This window comes from Schistocerca nitens, chromosome 7 (genome assembly GCF_023898315.1).
Source record: "Schistocerca nitens isolate TAMUIC-IGC-003100 chromosome 7, iqSchNite1.1, whole genome shotgun sequence".
NCBI classification, from domain to species: Eukaryota; Metazoa; Arthropoda; class Insecta; order Orthoptera; family Acrididae; genus Schistocerca; species Schistocerca nitens.
The window spans coordinates 331,899,693-331,912,019 of record NC_064620.1 but is presented as its reverse complement, the minus strand read 5'-3'; the positions used below and the strand labels follow the sequence as shown (position 1 = coordinate 331,912,019).

The following is a 12,327-nucleotide window of genomic DNA, read 5'->3' as shown; positions in this document are numbered from 1 at the left end:
GGTCCTATACGGACCTTTCTGGATACAGAAAATGTTCGACTGCTGCCCTGGCCAGCACATTCACCAGACCTCTCACCAATTGAAAACGTCTGGTCAATGGTTGCCGTGCAACTGGCTCGTCACAATACGCCAGTCACTACTCTTGATGAACTGTGGTATCGTGTTGAAGCTGCATGGGCAGCTGTGCTTGTACACGCCATCCAAGCTCTGTTTGACTCAATGCCCAGGCGTAACAAGGCCGTTATTACGGCCAGAGGCGGTTGTTCTGGGCACTGATTTCTTAGGATCTATGCACCTCAATTGCGTGAAAATGTAATCACATGTCAGTTCTAGTATAATATTTTTGTCGAATAAATACCCGTTTATCATCTGCATTTCTTCTTGGTGAAGCAATATTAATGGCCATTAATGTATTCATTTCTGGACAATGTGCACTTTCCCGTATGTATCTATGAGAAAGCCTTTTGATTTTCTGTCTTCCTCCCTACATCATGTTATTAAAGGTTAAATCTTTGATAGCAGGAGTTTGTCTAACTCATCTACAAACGTATTAGCAGTCAGAACTCGAAAGGTCTGCTGAAATTGGCTAGAATGATACCAGCACTTGCAGGAATAGCCTAGTTTCGAAAAGTTAAGCCAGAGAACACTTTCTGGCAGAAGATCGAAGAGAGCTGACTTAGTGTTGGGATACTGAGGGACTGAGGTATCACATAGAGAGATGTCTGAATATTAGAAGTGAATACAAACGGCGAGATATACTCTGTGTTTCTAGCCATTACTGATCCTGTCTTGTACATTCAAGTCATATAAGAGCGCTAAGCATGAGCCGGTGATGAACGCACTAGTTTTAGGGGGTTAACTACACAGTATTAACTGTAACACCCAGCTAGTTGCTTCCATCATGCACTCTCGCGATGGCTCTGTTTTTTGTAATCATTTTCTGGGTTCTTTCCTTAAACCATTAGCCATACTTGCAGTCATTGACCATAGCCACGATTTGGTTTCTTATTTAAGCTTTTATTGTGGCCGCCCAACTGTGCCAAGGCTGAATTTCATAATTACAGTCACTTGCCCATTTGTTAAATGTTCGCACACATATCTCTGCTAACGTGTTGAGTCACGTGCACCCGGCCCTCCACCGCAGTGAGGTCTCTGTGGTATGTAATAGCGAGTGACAACTTTCCGAGGCCGCGACGTTTATACTCTACACATCTTGCCGAGTACCCTCTCTGCCCCAGAAGCGCCACTGGCGACTCCGACATGCACCGTTTCCCTTGTAAAAAGGCTGGCGACTGCTGGCTCCTCACAAGCCTCATGTTGGCATTGTTGTTGCGACGGTCAGCTCTGTCTGTAGAGCCCGCCGAACTGATTCACCCTTACGTCACTCACTTCCCTGCTGCTCGACATAATGCCACGGTATGGGTTAAAGGTATGTCGCTGTCATACTTTTTAATGAGGGCGTTGCATATTTGTTAGATTTTTGGCACTACGTAACGAGCAACTACACGATATTACGGCACAAGGTGTCGTATGGTTCGCTCTCTGCAAATTACTTGGGATCGTTCTTTATGCATCCTACAGAACATTGGGGTGTACCGAGTGTGAGACCAGATTGAAGGTATAGCACAGGATGGACTGTCATGAGACATATTCGGTAACCAAAAAGTGTCAGAGAAGACGACTAGGATATCACGTCGTTTGACCCGCTGCGGATACCTCTCCCCCCTTCCCGAAACAGGGGGCAAAACATTCTACTCTATTTTTCTTTTTCTTTTTTTTCTTTTTTTTTTTTTTTTGCAGGACGATCTGAGGTGTGTTTCGTATCTGTTCGCGGCCCGCGTCTGAAGTGGTGGTAAAATTCCGTTCTAGTTTGTTAGCTTTAGTGTGAAAATGAGGTGGCAGTAGAAATTGTTTTTGTTTATAGGTTAGATTCTGGGGGTAGTGTGGGTGTTAGAGTGAAAAAAAAAAAGAGGGGAGGGCAGTAGCGCCATTGAATAGTAAACAAAACGTCCGGCGTCTTGGGTTCGATCTTAGCGACTGTGCTTTGCTGCATGGCAGTTATCAACAATGGTGGCCAAATACTGCTAATATAAGCAGTCACCCTTGTTTTACCAGTGGCCTTGTCAAAGAGTGCGGAGGAACAGTCAGAGGTTCAGGACACTCCGTTCCCTTTGTGTGGAAAACTATCCACTATTCCCGGAAGGCGGGAAATCAACAGTTATCAATGGCATGAGAATGCATACGGCAATGGAAACCACTACATTAATGGTGCACAATGTGAGTCTACACTTCATGTTGCCTATAACTGAAAGAGCATCAGGATGATTTATCCATTGGTAAAATATTGCATCTGTGTTTTCCATTCATGTCTGCACGAGGGGACTACAAAGGGGGAAATAACAGTGCGAAAAATACCGAATAAACAAACGAAAGGGTAACATACTACGTTGAGGATTGTGAAATGTCTTAAGTTGGAAAGTGGTAAGGAACCAAGAAAATCTGGATGTAGTTGGGGTCAGTGACATTAAATGCTGGTCAAATGAATACGTCGTAGTATTAACAGCAGCAGATAATGGTACAATGGGAGTTGGATTTGTAGAAAGGCAGGGCTGTGAGTGGGCTATTGTGAACGGTTCAGAATTGACTGCAAACCAACCTCAACAACAATAGTGCATATATAAATTACGGCATAAGAAGCAGAACAGTAAGAGGCAGAGAAAGAATACGAGATATTCAACACGTAATTCAGTGTGAAAAAGATAAAAAGAAAATAATCATGGTAGTTGGAACGCTGTAGCAGAGGAAGGAACAGAAGAAATAGTTACTGGAGAACATGGAATCGGTAGCAGGAATGAGAGACGAAAAGAGTGAATTTCAATCTACTGAAAGCGAATACGCAGTTCAAAAATTGCAATAGAGGGAAGTGTACCTGGAAACGTCCAGCGGACAAGGGAAGTTTCCAGCTGCATTACACCATGGCCAGCCAGAGTTTCCGAAATCTGATACTGGATTATAAGGCATATACGGCAGCAGATGTAGATTACACAGTTCACAACTTTAAGATTAGAAGTAGAGTGAAGTTTAAGAGTGTCGTCCAGAAGAACCAGTATGGAAAGAAATGGGATACAGAAGTATTGACTAAGTATGCAATGGTTTTCAAAATTCTTATGTTGTAAGTTATGTGATAATGAGTAGCGCAGTAGGCAGGGAACTGACATATCTTAGAAGGCAAACACAGAACTTAGACAGGCAAACGTAATAAGCTCGAGGAAGTAAGCTCCGAAGGAATCTTAGGTAACAGAAGAAATAAATAAGCTGATACAGGAAAGAAGGAACTACAAAAAATGTTCACTGATAGATAGGAAAACATCAATACAAGTAAGTTAGGAATAAGGTAAACAGGGAATATAGAAAAGCTAAGGCGACATGGCTTCAGGAAACTTCCGCAGAAATAGAGACAGAAATGATCGTCGGAAGTACTGACTCAGCATATAGAAATGTTGAAATTAAATGCAAGTGCAGCAATATTAAGAATGAATCGGGAGTTTCACTGTTAAGCAGAAAACTGAGAGAGCGGATAGGTGGAATGAGCATGTTGAGCTATGTAAAGACGTGACAGAAGAAACAGAATCGATGTAGAAGCCGTAGGGGATCCGGTATAAAAGTTAGGGCTTAACTCAGCTTTGGAAGACGTGCTATTATATAACGCTGAAGGGATAGATACCATATCTTTGGACTTTCTGAAATCATTGGTGGACGTGGCAACGATGACGTTTAAATTGCTGTGTAGAATCTATGGGACAGGAGAGATACCACAAGACTAAAAAAAAATATCGTACACACGGTAACAAGGGTAAATGAGTGAGTACAAGCAAACTAAAATTCATTCCATGAAAGCTGCTAGCAAGAATATAGAAAAATGCTAAATAAAATTAAGGATATTTTAGATGACGATCCGTTTGTCTTACAGAAGGGTAAAAGCAGTAGAGGGGTAATTGAACGGTTGCGCCTGATAATGAAAACATGACTTTAAAAAAAAGCGCGACGTCTTTGTAGGGTTTATCGACCCAGAAAATGGGTTCGACAATGTAAAATGTTGCAAGTTGCTGGAAATTCTGAGAAAAATAGGACTAAGTTATAGAGGAAGAAGGGGAATTGGTGCGCCTGTGACGGCATGCGCAACCAATATGTTTCAAAACACTGAGCATAAAAACGGCGATTTCCCGGAGCTCATTCTTCGTCTTCTATTGGAGTAAAAAGGTAGCGTCAAATGTTTTGGATAGCCCTGGGCCTAGGTACCATCTCTGTACCGAAGAGAAGGGTCACTTACTGTAATTGTCCTACAGTACAGCGTCAACATTTGAATATTACACATTTCATCCAGCTTAGGCAAATAGAGCACACTAATTGGTTCTTTTTTCAGTAGACCTAGATGTGGTGAACGGTGCGCCTTAAGCGGCTTATGGAAGAACCTTATCGGTGGTTTCTGAGAAAAATCGAAAAAGCGTTTTCACAATTTTTCCCGTCAGAATCGAATATCTAAATAGCTAACCGCAGCAAATTACTGAGATTTTAACGGTGTATTTTCTAGACACTTATCTAGAAGTGCCATTCTCCCGTTTTCAAAAATATATACGTCATGGAGAAAAACCCCAAAAACCAGATTTTTGGTACGAAAACGGAATCGCAGATTCCAGTGGCTGTAGTTTTTATTCTATATATTCTTAAGATCCTGATCTCGAGCAGATGTGAATATGTTCTTGATATCTTGAGCCGTTTCGGAGATACAGAAGCTCAAAGCTAACCTAACTGTACACGTATAGTACGCATGCCACATTCGGTGTGAGGCGAAAACGTAGCTTATAAAGTGACACATCACGGAGAAATATGCTATAAAGCGTCTCCTTATCATCACGTTATAGTATTGAAGCACGGGAAAAATTGTTTTGCACGTAAAATCCGGTATGATATGTAAAATTAGTTTTGTGTTAGTTCAATTTCAAATAAGTAAATTATCGAATTTTTACTGATCCCTAAAGTTCTTTTCATATGAGTGACATTCCCTACTGTAGCAGGGAAAAGAAGGGAACCAGGGGAAAAATACTCCTATTGGAGCACCAAAAAGGAGAATACGCCCCTCTTTAAAATAGTGACTCAAAAGTGGGGTACGAGCTGCCTCATTTAACCTTCCTCGGCACCTTTAAAGTATTCTCAAAAATTTTGCTATGCAGACATTATCGCACGTTTCCCAGATGAGGGAGGAGGAGACAGTGGCTGGGAGAAAGAGAGGAAAAAGGAATAATGTATGCTGGAAGATACTAGACGGAAGTTTTGGTACACAAAGATCGAAGGAGGCAGTGGCATTGTGAGAGAAAAAGAGGGGCATAGTGGCAATGGAACGTAGTTGACACTGACAGAACAGTGCTAGAAGAAGAGTGAAGCAGACAGTGTCAGTGGAAGGGTAATGAAAACAAGGAAAAAGTGGAACTGAGTCAGAGCCAATGATACAGAAACGAAGAAGAGTGAGAAGAGAGAGAGAGAGAGAGGGAGAGAGAGAGAGCAAGAGTGAGACAGTGACAGTGTGATTAGACAGCACAGAACGTAGGAGACTGTTGCTGTGAAACAGGAGACAGTGATGATTACAGAGACACAAACATATAACGACAATGAGTGGGGCTGATTGAGTGAGTAAGAGTGAGCGAGTGGGAGTGGATAGGTATGAAAAATTTCCAACGATGGACTAGTGGGTATAAGAGAATTACAGTTAGGGGAACTTGTGGGAGTGGGAGGTGAGATGTATTTTAAAAACAGTGCGAATATGTTTGCATGTCAGAACATTTGGGAAAATTTTTAAAGGTGTTGAGAAAGGCAGATTAAGGCAGTTAATACTACACTTTTCAGTTAGTCTTTTAAACAGGAGCATATCTGTTTTCTATGGGATCGCCATCTAGCGGGCCATCCATAGCGCCATCTGGTTTCCCCCTTCAAGCTAAACAAGTTTCGGTCTTGATAGTTTTTTCGTTTGACACTTATTTCGTGAGATATTTGGCCCGGTCACGACCAATGGACCCCCCTGTATACAGGGTGAGGCAGAAGGAATGATACATGCTTTGAGGGGTGATAGTATTAGTGATTCTGGACAAAAACTTTCATATGGACGTAAGTCCTATTCCGATGGTTTCCGGGGAAGGATACATTAAATATCACTTTTGTACTTTTTTTTTAATAACTCGAAAACCGCACCCCCCCCCCCCCCCCAGCGAAAACGTGTCGCAGTACAAAATTAAACTATATTAACTTTCCTACAAATCGTCCTATTAATTTTTTCCTCAAGAACTAATGGTTTGTGCGAAGAGAGTGCGAGAATGTTGAAAAACTCTGTCGACGGGCATGCGCTGTAGCTTACGCAGTTTTTGTACGCCAATTTCAGGTATTTTCCTGACTTCAAAGACCACAGGTATCTCGTATCAAACTGTTCGTCTCAACTTGCTACCTCAATATGCTACATCAAATTGGCCTACAAAAACTACGTAAGCTACAGCGCATGCGCGTCGAGCGAATTTTTCAACATTCTCGCGCTCTCTTCGCACAAACCATTAGTTCTAGAGAAAAAAATGAATAGGAATTTTTTGTAGAAAATTTAATATAGTTTAATTTTGTACTGCAACACGCTTTCGGTGGAGGGTGCGGTTTTCGAGTTATTCAAGAAAAACGTGCAAAAGTGATATTAAGTGTGTTCTATCTCGGAAAATATTCGGAATAGAGCGTACGCCCATGTGAAGTTTTTTTTTTTTTTCAGAATTGCTAATATTATCACACCTGAAAGCATGTACCTTTCCTCTTGACATATACGAAGGTTGGAACAATAATAGTGGCAACTATTTATTTACAGCTACTAAAAAATAGATACGTGTTTCAAAGTTTTACTGACCTTCAAAGTAGTCACCAGCATTGTGTATAGCACGTTGCCAGCGATCTGGAAGTCGTAGGATACCCTCATCAGTGGCAGTCGTGTTGACAGTTCGAGCGGCGCGGTCTATTGCCCGATGAATTTGTAGCAGTTCTGAAGTGAATGCCGGGAATTGTTTCCTTCAGTTCAGAACTCGAGTTGAACTTGCGAGAGCTTAAGTCAGGGAAGTGCAGTAGGTGATATAGCACTTAGCAGTCCATTAGTCAAACAAATCAGTAACAGCTTGCACTGTACCTGCTTGACCATTATCCTGCAAAATGATGGTAAGGTCCTGCAGAAAGTGTCATCACTTCTGTCTCTGTATTATTCATTTTTGGAAAACAACCTACGACCAGCTTAGAGACAGAAGTGATGACACTTTCTGCAGAACCTGACCATCATTTTGCTGGACAATGCTCAAACACGTACAGTGCAAACTGTTACTGATTTGTTTGACTGATGGGGCTGCTAAGTGCTATACCACCTACTGCACTCTCCTGTCTTAAGCCCTCGAAAGTTCAACTCGATTTCTAAACTGAAGGAAACACTTCACGGCATTCGCTTCAGAACTGCTATAAATTCAGCGGTCTAAGGCGCTGCAATCATGGACTGTGTGGCTGATCCCAGCGGATGTGGACATGGGTGTGTGTGTTTGTCCTTAGGATAATTTAGGTTAAGTAGTGTGTAAGCTTAGTGACTGATGACCTTAGCAGTTAAGTCCCATACAGTCTGGAACCGCAGGACCGCTACGGTCGCAGGTTCGAATCCTGCCTCGGGCATGGATGTTTGTGATGTCCTTAGGTTAGTTAGGTTTAACTAGTTCTAAGTTCTAGGGGACTAATGACCTCAGAAGTTGAGTCCCATAGTGCTCAGAGCCATTAGTTAAGTCCCATAAGATTTCACACACATTTTATTTTGCTATAAATTCGTCGGGCAGTAGACCACGCCGCTCGAACTGTCAACACAACTGGCACTACTAAGGGTATCTTACGACTTCCACAGCGCTAGCAACGGGCTATACACAATGCTGGTGACTACTTTGAAGGTCAGTAAAACTTTGAAACACGTATCTATTTTATTCGAGCTGTAAATAAAGAGTTACCACTATTAAAGTTCCAACCCTCGTATATACATATGTATGAGGTGCGAAAAGAAAGTATTGGGACTGACGTGAAAAAAAAATTTGGTTACCTTTTTAGTCAAGTTTATGTTGTCTCCTTTAAAGCAGCTCCCTTCTTATTGCACACGTTTTTTCCAGCGCTTCTGCCATTGATGGTAACATTTCTGGAACACATCTTCTGTAATATCCTCCAAGACCCTCGTCACAGCTTTTTGGACATCTTGTGTTGTTTGAAAATGGTGTCCGTTGACCGCCGTTTTGACTCTTGGATATAGAAAAAAGTCGCACGGAGCGGTATTTGGTGAATAAGGTGGCTGTGGTAGTACTGAAATTTGTCTTGAGGTTAAAAATTGCTGTACTCACAGAGCAGTATGGGATGGCGCATTATCGTGATGTAGAATTCAATTATCAGTAATATTGGCACGGACACGAAGAACTCTTTTACGGAGTCTTTCTAAAATTTCTTTGTAGTAATACTGGTTAAGTGTTTGTCCAGGAGGCACCCACTCTTTATGAAAATTCCCTTGGAATCAAAGAAACACACAAGCATGCATTTCACTTTTGACTTTGACATGCGAGCTTTTTTTGGTCTTTGAGCACCACTGCGAACTTTGGCGTTTTTTCTCTGGAACGTACTGGAAAGAACAACTTCCATCACCAGTGATAACATGGCTCAGCAATCCTGGATAATTTCCGTTTGCTCTAACAGATCGGCTGCCAGATTTCCGTGACGAGAGACACAAACATGTGTTAACTTATTACAGCACAACTCACGACTTAGCAGTTGCATCGATGTGCTGCTTGGACTAGAAGCAGCTTATTGACCAAGGTCAAAGATATTGTGCCTACGCAAGCCTGCAGGGTTGCCACATCTTGTAAAGAAAATATATCTTTATTTTATTGTCGCACCTCGTATATATAGACTGAGAGTAAACCGAAGAAAGATGAAAGAAACGAAGAGTAGTAAAGATGGGAGTAGCTATGAAACTGACATCAACATGATGAGCACGAAGGAGAGGAAGTTAAGGTATTGTGCTACCTTGGAAGAAAAGTAACACATGACAGACGAAGCATGGAGGACATAAGAACTAGACCAACACGGGGGAAAAATACATTCCTGACAGAGAAGTCAAGTGCTATTTAACATTGACCTTAATGTAAAACAGACAATTTTACTTGCAGTACATCCGCCGCTACTGAAGTTCATGATGAATGAAAACACTACTGACAGCTGGTAAAACTTGTTCTTATCCGCCCACATTACCGGTTTCACGGCTGACAGCCGCATATTCATGGGGAAAACTACATATTAAAGAAATGAAATATCACTGTAAACCGTACTGAAAATTTGTGCTATTACATAAATATTTAGAAACACATATTCACAAAAATTATTGCATGAATCCATCACAGGTGTACCCAACTTTCTTAGTCAAAATATTGCCGTTCTGAGAATATTGTCAATATTTGCCTTCCCAAGTAGCGTTCGTTCGTCTAGACTTCTACATGGTGGCAGTATTCTCAGAATGGCAGTATATTGACTTAAGAACGCTGGGTTCACCTACGACGGTTTTGTGAGTATAAGTCTGCAAATAATCTTTATGTAATAGCACAAATTTCTGATACAGTTTATAATGATATTTCAGTTCTTAAATCTGTAGGCTGCTCCTGAAGATGTGGCTGCGAACGGTGAAATCGGTAGTGTGGTCCGTTAAAGTCAAATATTACCAGCTGTCAACGGTGTTTTCATTCATCACGATTAAATCTAAAAAGTATTTTTTTTCATCAAGATTTTAGAAATGTGGAACAGCTGGAAACATCACCTACCCCAAAAGTGCGCACAACGTAACTTTTTCCCACGAGGGCTTCTGGCTGGCTCCTGTTATTCTTCCTTGCTGTCGCTTTGTATCAGTTTCTCTACTCTTCCGTAAATAATTTGTGCCAATATATTTCAGTCGTTATCTATGAAACCGGTAATTCGATAATATCGACACCCATAAGCACGTGACTTTTGGAATTATGAATTATTACTTTCTTCTTGTAGTCTGAAAGTGTTGCACCCATCTCATATCTGTCCGGCCATGTGGAGCGCAAGCGCAATGATGAACAGAGAGAGGCATCGTGTGGACTCACATTGAGAACGCTGTCGTGCGTCCCTACCTGCTGACAGCTCATCAGAGCTCTCGCTACCTTCATCAGGCAGTGTGTGTGTGTGTGTGTGTGTGTGTGTGTGTGTGTGTGTGCGCGCGCGCGCTCTGGGTACCGCACAAAACTGGTGAGCAGTTTCCGTTCCGCTGTAAACGATCCTCTGCAGCCGGCCGAATCGAGTTAGGCGTCCAGAGTCCGGAGCAGGGCCGCGCATAAGGCCGCCGCTAGCGCGCCGCCGTCCGCGTCCCACATTAGCCTGGCTAATGCAATTTTCGCAATGGTCTTCATCAGCGCTGATGCAATTTGTAGTCCGTGCCGAGCGGCGCGGGGGGCGTGAATCAGTGGGGCCAGCTGTTAACGCAGCCTTTTATAAGCCGGGGGCGCTGCCGCCCTCGCCAGAGGGGGCGGTCAGCTTCCCCGCCGTGCTGACCGCTGACCCCCAGGGCCTGTCGGACTGCAGCGTCCCAGCGGGTTACGCTGTATATAAATAATGTCGTCAAAACAACGGAGAAACGCAGGGAAACGCAGTTATTGCAGCGTTAGGTTACGTTCAGCCCATGACCGAGCAGTTAAATGTCACCCAACGGCTGTGCACGTCTAGTAAATATAGTTCAGTGGAATTTTATATCAACTACCTCTACATAGATTAGGACACAGACCGTCATCTAGGGGTAAGCAGTATAACACTACCACATTTTAATTAATGCGAGGGAGAGGGATTGTCTTTGCGGCGCCTGTAGAACGGGTTTAACTGCAAACTTCTCGGAAGGCGGGGTGGTTCCATCTCGGCCTTCCTGTTCTACCGATGTTGGTGGCGCCCTCCCGGTGTCAAGTGGTGCCCAAGCATATTTCGTATTAGATTTGGTGTCACGTACCAGTGCAATCGCTGTCCCGCCGTACACACCCTACGACGTCGATTTACCTACCATGGTCACGAAGCGAACTGGCACTGGCTCAAAACACAGTTAACATTTCTGACTCGATCCTCTGATACTGCCTATTCGGCTGATACTCTATAGCGTCCAGACTCCTAACTTCCAAGGACCAAGTAAAATCTAACTGAAAGGCTGTAGGGGCACTTTCTTCATTACATTGTAGTACTTACTTACTTTCCGTGTCCGGAACTAGACTTGAGACTTCAAAAAATCAGCAGCCAATATGACCTTGTCATTTGCCTCCCATAAGTCATTCACTGTGCAGGGCTGGTCTAAATATGGACAGATAAGAAGGTGTTGAGGATGCTGGACAGAACCACACAGACGGAGAGTGTTCTCATTCTCTTTTAGGAAATCCCATTGCTGCAGGTTTGTCTTGCACTTTGGCACTTCTACCCTCATACCGTTTAGGGTTCTCCAGACTGTGTACGGCGCCAATTCTTCTTTTACATCTTTATGGGGGTTTCTCAGGTCGATTTACCATCCTTTCAAACGATTCTCTGCAGCCGACCCTTCCAGGGCTCGGGTACGTCACAGGAAACTCTTCCTCGAACAAAGCCGTCGGTCAGCAGGCTGGTGTCCATATAAAGGCTGACGCATGTCCTTTTCTTGCTTGGTTTTTTCGGCTTCGGCAGCGATGTCACGTCGTATGTTGGGCGGTGCGATCCCCATGATTAATTACATCTTGTGCACTGGGGTTGGCCTCAAGCATCCGGTAACAATCCGTGCCATTTCATTCACCGCGACTTCAACTTTTCTCGCGTGTGTTGATGCGGCGTATTCCGCGGCTGACATATTGAGCGCAAGGGCTGAAGTTCTCAGGACTTTTGGGTTTGCACCCCAGGATCCACTGGTTAGTTTCCTGATGATATTGTTTCTAGTTCAGACTTTTTCCCTTGTGGCATTACAATGATGTTTATAGGTCAGTGTGCGATCCAACGTGACACCAAGATATTTGGGCGTTTTACAATGCTCGAGACGTTCACCTCCCCATATTACATTTAATTCACGATTTGCCTCCCTGTTCTTTAAATGGAATGCGTCTTGGAAGGGTTCGGCCTTAGGTGGTTTGCCTCATAATACTGGGAGAGAGCTTCCAAGGTACTGGTTAATTTCTCCTCTACATCCATAAAATTGTTATCTTGGGCTGAAACTGCAGTGTCATCGGCATACAT

The 12,327-nt window shown here is 43.1% G+C and overlaps 1 protein-coding gene across 1 annotated transcript in view; it reads left to right on the top strand.

The window, feature by feature from the left end:
- Window positions 1–10,513: 10,513 nt before the first annotated feature.
- Window positions 10,514–12,327, top strand: part of LOC126195603 (uncharacterized) — a 61,976-nt gene continuing 60,162 nt past the window's right edge. The window contains exon 1 of the mRNA XM_049934229.1: window positions 10,514–10,688. Within this exon, the coding sequence (XP_049790186.1) occupies window positions 10,514–10,688 (175 nt within the window). The remainder of the gene's footprint in view (window positions 10,689–12,327) is intronic.